The 5,018-nt window shown below is 44.9% G+C and overlaps 1 protein-coding gene across 2 annotated transcripts in view; it reads right to left on the bottom strand.

Annotated features, from left to right (window-relative positions):
* cbr1 (carbonyl reductase 1) overlaps window positions 1–2,134 on the bottom strand; it is a 5,124-nt gene extending 2,990 nt beyond the window's left edge. Inside the window, exons 1-3 of one of the 2 annotated variants that reach the window (XM_061837731.1) lie at window positions 2,017–2,134; window positions 951–1,065; window positions 717–886 (exon numbers count right to left, since the gene is read on the bottom strand). In XM_061837731.1, coding sequence (XP_061693715.1) covers window positions 717–886; window positions 951–1,065; window positions 2,017–2,110 — 379 coding nt within the window. In that variant the 5' untranslated portion in view covers window positions 2,111–2,134. Of the gene's footprint in view, window positions 1–716; window positions 887–950; window positions 1,066–1,289; window positions 1,527–2,016 lie in introns of those variants that run through there. The other variant, XM_061837732.1, reaches the window with a different exon arrangement.
* Between the last annotated feature and the right edge of the window lie 2,884 nt (window positions 2,135–5,018).

The following is a 5,018-nucleotide window of genomic DNA, read 5'->3' as shown; positions in this document are numbered from 1 at the left end:
CGCCGTGCTAGCGTGTTTCTGGTGTGTTACTGCTGCATCTCATGTATTTAAGTATGTTTATTTTTAACCAGCACTGTTCATGCTACCGTGTTGTTGCTTTGTTAAGCTAAGCTAAGGTATTAAAACTTTGAAAACTCTTTCTCTGTACCGTCTTTCTTTGTAAATATCTCGTGTTTCAATGTGGGCACTTGCGGCTTTTACACGGGTGGGTATGTAGCAAATGGTATTTACTTTACAAATACTGGGTGAGGCTTACAGTATAATCCGGTGCGCTCCGTAGGCCGGAAATTACGGTACTTTTGCCACCTGTGATCATAAAGGCTGTCACTGGGCATGAGTGTCTACGGAGATCTTGAGTAAACGTCAACATATATATACGGTGGGTTTAAAAAGTCGACACACCCCTGCTGAAATGCTATTTCTTCGTGATGGGGAAGGAGAAAAAAAAAAGAGACCAAGGTAAATCATTTAAAAAGTTGTCCACAACATTAATGTGACCTATAACCTGTAGAGAGCCATTGAGCAATAAAACTAAACAAATGAGGTCACGTGGTTGCACAAGTGTGCACACCTTTTTGCAACTGGACGGGGAGTCAGCACGCACAAGCCACCATTTAGAAGTTAGAAGAGGGTGTGCACACTTGTGCAACCATGTTTTGTATATACTGAACCTTTTGAAAGGGGGTAGATAGCTAACTTTGGTGCGAAAGCGGTACCTTTAAAAGCGATGCCGGCGTTGTTGACGAGCACGTCCACGCCGCCGTACTTGTGCTTGAAGAAGTCGGCCGCCGCCGCAATACTGGCGACGTCGTCCAGGTCCAGCTGATGGAAGTTGACCTTCAACCCGCCGTCGCTCAAGGCCGCCACGGCCTCTTGGCCGCGCCCCCTGCCGAAGAGAAGAGCGTTTTGTCGGCGTTACGGCGGGCGGGCCGGCGCGTTACCGGACGCACTCGTTTCTGGCGGTGAGGTAGACGTCGCCGCGGAACTGCTCGCAGAGCGCCCGCACGATGGCCAAGCCGATGCCTTTGTTGCCCCCTGTTACCACGGCGACCTTGCTCGACATCACTGGACACCGGGAAGCGTTGAAGAAAAAGATGAACACAATTAATCGTTGATGAAAAACATCGAGGCCGCCGCGGAGGACGTTTCCAACACAAACGTTTGTTTCGCGAGCATCTTCCCCCCCCCGCTTTAAACAACAAGCCAGCCGACGTCAGGTCAAATGAGCGCAACCTGTTCTCGGAATACATATTCTATTTAATGAGCGGAAAATCGTAACACTTTCTCACGTTAAAATGAATTCGAACGCACGCTTGTTTGCGCACGGCAAAACGTTTCCATTCTCGTGATCTGTTTCGAGTCGTCTATCTGACAATCTTGTTGGCAACTACGGCTGGAATGGAGCTGACGAGATGAAAAGTGCATTCTGGGAGATTCCACATGTCCGGTTCGTTTGTTGTTGTTGTTGATGATGATGATGATGATGAACAGATTGCGCCCATTCCTGCGAGGCGCAAACTTGCTGAGTCATGGTGACCGCTTCTACTTAGATCATCAGAAAATAATATTGCAGGTCAATTTTACACTATTACAGGCAATACATCAAAATGTCAAATAATGACACAAAATAGCACAAACAAAATGATGTTTTTTTTTTTCCGCAGGAGAAAATTACGAGCTCTGGTCTCGATTTATATATTTTTTTGTTATTAAACTTACTGTTTGTTTACTGTTTACATCATAATCTACAGTGAAATGCTTTAAAAGTGCACATAAATAAGACGCTCGCTTGATGAAATTTCACATAATTTAGATAGTATGGCGAAACAAAAACCAAAAAAATTGCGAAAAGGTTTGGCAAACTAATTCCGAGTTCGCATTTTTTTTTTTAACTTGGTCGAATGGAAGATTTTCGATTAACTCAGGTGAGCGTTCACTTATTCAGTCGATGCATCGCGAGACATTCGGCACCTGACATTTTGTGCACTTGTAGCAACGGCAAATGAGATTTCTTACTTGTAGCAGTAGTTGTGCAACGCGGCGGAGAAAGAAGGCGAAAATGCTGGAGCGCGAAACCCTGCGCGCACTTCCGCGCAGCCCTACTGCGCATGTGCGAAAAAAAAAACCGCCAGTCACTCCCCCGGGACCACTGAGCTTAAAAAAAAAAAAAAAAAAAAGACTGGATGGCTCATTGGCCACCAAAAGTGAAGTCGCCATCCGCCATCTTGATACTCCCAAAAGAAGCATGCCGACCTGTGCAGCGATCGCCAGTTTCGTGGCTGTGAGAAAACATTCCGCAGGTAAGTTAGAAATATTTGTTTGTAAAGTGTTTTTTTATTTTATTTTCTGATGATCTTAATTCACTTGGACAAAGTTTTGTTTACGGTTTTTGTTTACTCTCCGCTTCATCTTTATAGGCCGACTTTTTTTGTGAAAAATCTGTCAATATTTTCCCAAACTTAATCAGTGGGTAAGCACATTTTCTGTGAATTTTTTGATGAGTTTCATAATACAGAACTCTGCAAATTGAATTAGATTTTCAAATGCGAGGGAAGAAGTTGAAATTTTCTGTCTGAAATGGGACAGCCGCAGGGACAACAAATGAGCAATGCGTTTAGCATGTTTTTTTTTTCCCATTGCGAGTACTTATTTCCAAAAATATATCGAACTGATTGAATTAAAATTGAATGTTTTTATGACACGAAATGCTTAGGGTTTTTTTTGCTATGCTATGATGATAGTACTTCACAGCATATTTCGGGAAAAGTTAACATGTCGCGCAAATCGGGCCGCGGTAATATGCAAGGTTTCTTGCTAGTCACGGTGTTCCATGTCTTTTGTTTGGACTTAACCTTTTTTGCCTTACCAAATCGAATTAAAAATCCTTCATGTTACCAAAAACTAAAAAAATGTCAAGCTCACACGACCAGTTTTAATTGTACGTGACAAACATTGAGAAAAACCCTCTAAACCATGTTCTCCACACGTTTTGGGAGTACCAACATGGCGGCCGACTGGCTTCAACTAATCGACACACCGCTTGAGGTGTATGCGCTATCCATTTTTTTTTATTATTTTTTTAGATCAGTGCCCAGGACCCTATCCTGGTAAAAATCCGAATTTATTGATTATTATTGGCACGTAGTTCTTATTGATAAGCATCACTGCTGTATTTACTTTCGTACTGTTTGATTTTGCACAGTCATTGTTGATTTACTCGTCAATTTTTTTGCCTGTTTGGAGCCGTGACGCGCTTTGACGTAATGCACGGGAACGCGATGCCCTCTGCTGGCCACAAGTTAGAAACGCAGTCTTGCCAACGTTGACATTTAAAGCGACAGTACTTCATTTGTTGTACAAATCGTTTCGGTTTCATTTTATTCAATAATGAAAACAAAAACAAAAAATGACACATTTACATGGTCAAGGTTATCATAAATCCCCCTAAGGGTCAACTTTAGATTATTTCTGTCTTTTTTCCAGCTGGCTTGCTAACTTTTATCGTCATCTTTCCTCGTTAAATGGAAACCAAAACAGCGCGGCAAGTTCCAAACGTTCCCATGAATAATATTTTCTGATGACACGAGCTGTGTTCAGAGAAGGAAAAATAACATTGATAATAATAATAATAATAAGGTTTTATTCGCCACTGGGGACGGACAGCCGATGGGTTGCAGGGTTTTGTTTCACTTTTCGTCGTAGTTATTAAAATTTGCAGCATGACCGGACAGTAGCGCATGATTAATTTCACGAGTTAAGAAAATAAACCTTCCCTGTCACGTTCCCAAGGAACAACATAGATAGATAGATAGATAGATAGATAGATAGATAGATAGATAGATAGATAGAAAGGCAGCTTCCATCCATCCATTTTCTTTGGCGCTTATCCTCACGAGGGTCGCGGGGAGCGCTAGAGCCGATCCCAGCTGTCAACGGGCAGGAGGCGGGATACACCCTGAACTGGTCGCCAGGAAATCGCAGGGCACATGGAGACAAACAGCTGCACTCACAATCACACCTTGGGGCAATTTAGAGGGTCCAATTAATGCTACATGTTTTTGGGGGATGGGCGGCACGGTGGAGCAGCTGGTAAAGCGCTGGCCTCACAGTTCTGAGGACCCGGGTTCGATCCCAGCCCTCCCTGTGAGTTTGCATGGGTTGTCTCCGGGCACTCCGATTTCCTCCCATATCCCAAAAACATGCAACATTGATTGGACACTAAATTGCCCGTAGGTGTGATTGTGAGTGCGACTGTTTGTCTCAATGTGACCCGCGATTGGCTGGCGACCAGTTCAGGGCGTACTTTGCCTCCTGCCCGTCGACAGCTGGGATAGGCTCTAGCACTCCCCGCCACCGTCGTGAGGATAAGTGGCAAAATAGAATGGATGGATGGATTGATTTTGGGAATGTGGGTGGAAATCGCAATGCCCACCCAGAGAAAACCCACGCAGGCACGGGGAGAACATGCAAACTCCACACAGGCGTGGCCGGGATCGAACCCGGGTCCTGAGAACTGTGAGGCCAACACTTTACCACCGTTCCGCCTAAAGGCAGCATCATGTGATGAAATTTAATACGAACGTTCTCGTCGTGTTTTGCTTCAGTTCCCCCCCCCCCCCCCCCCCCCCAACAGGCCTCGGCTACAACAATCCTCGGAAGTGCGACGCGCACGTGGCCCCTCCCTGTGGAAAAGTCCTACAACAGGAAGCCTCAAACCCGCTTCACTTTAGTCACCGATGAAAACCACAAGTAAAATGTCCGTTCGTTTATTAACGCAAATAAATCAAAATACATATTTTTGTTTTGTTTTTTCTTTGTTTGCTTGTTCATTAGCACCAAAGGTGTCTGGAAGGATGTTGAGTTTCAACGTTTCCAACATTTTCTCTCCATTCAGAACGTGACAGGAAGTGGCGTCGTGGATTTCCTGCGTCCTTATCGCACCACAGGAAGGGGATGAAGATGGAGAGAGAAGGGGGGGGGACGATCGGGGGGGGGGGGGGGGGGAGTCGAGGACTCGG

Source organism: Syngnathoides biaculeatus, chromosome 12 (genome assembly GCF_019802595.1).
Source record: "Syngnathoides biaculeatus isolate LvHL_M chromosome 12, ASM1980259v1, whole genome shotgun sequence".
NCBI classification, from domain to species: domain Eukaryota; kingdom Metazoa; phylum Chordata; class Actinopteri; order Syngnathiformes; family Syngnathidae; genus Syngnathoides; species Syngnathoides biaculeatus.
Note: the sequence above shows the minus strand (reverse complement) of the source record. Positions and strands in the feature narration are given on the sequence as shown.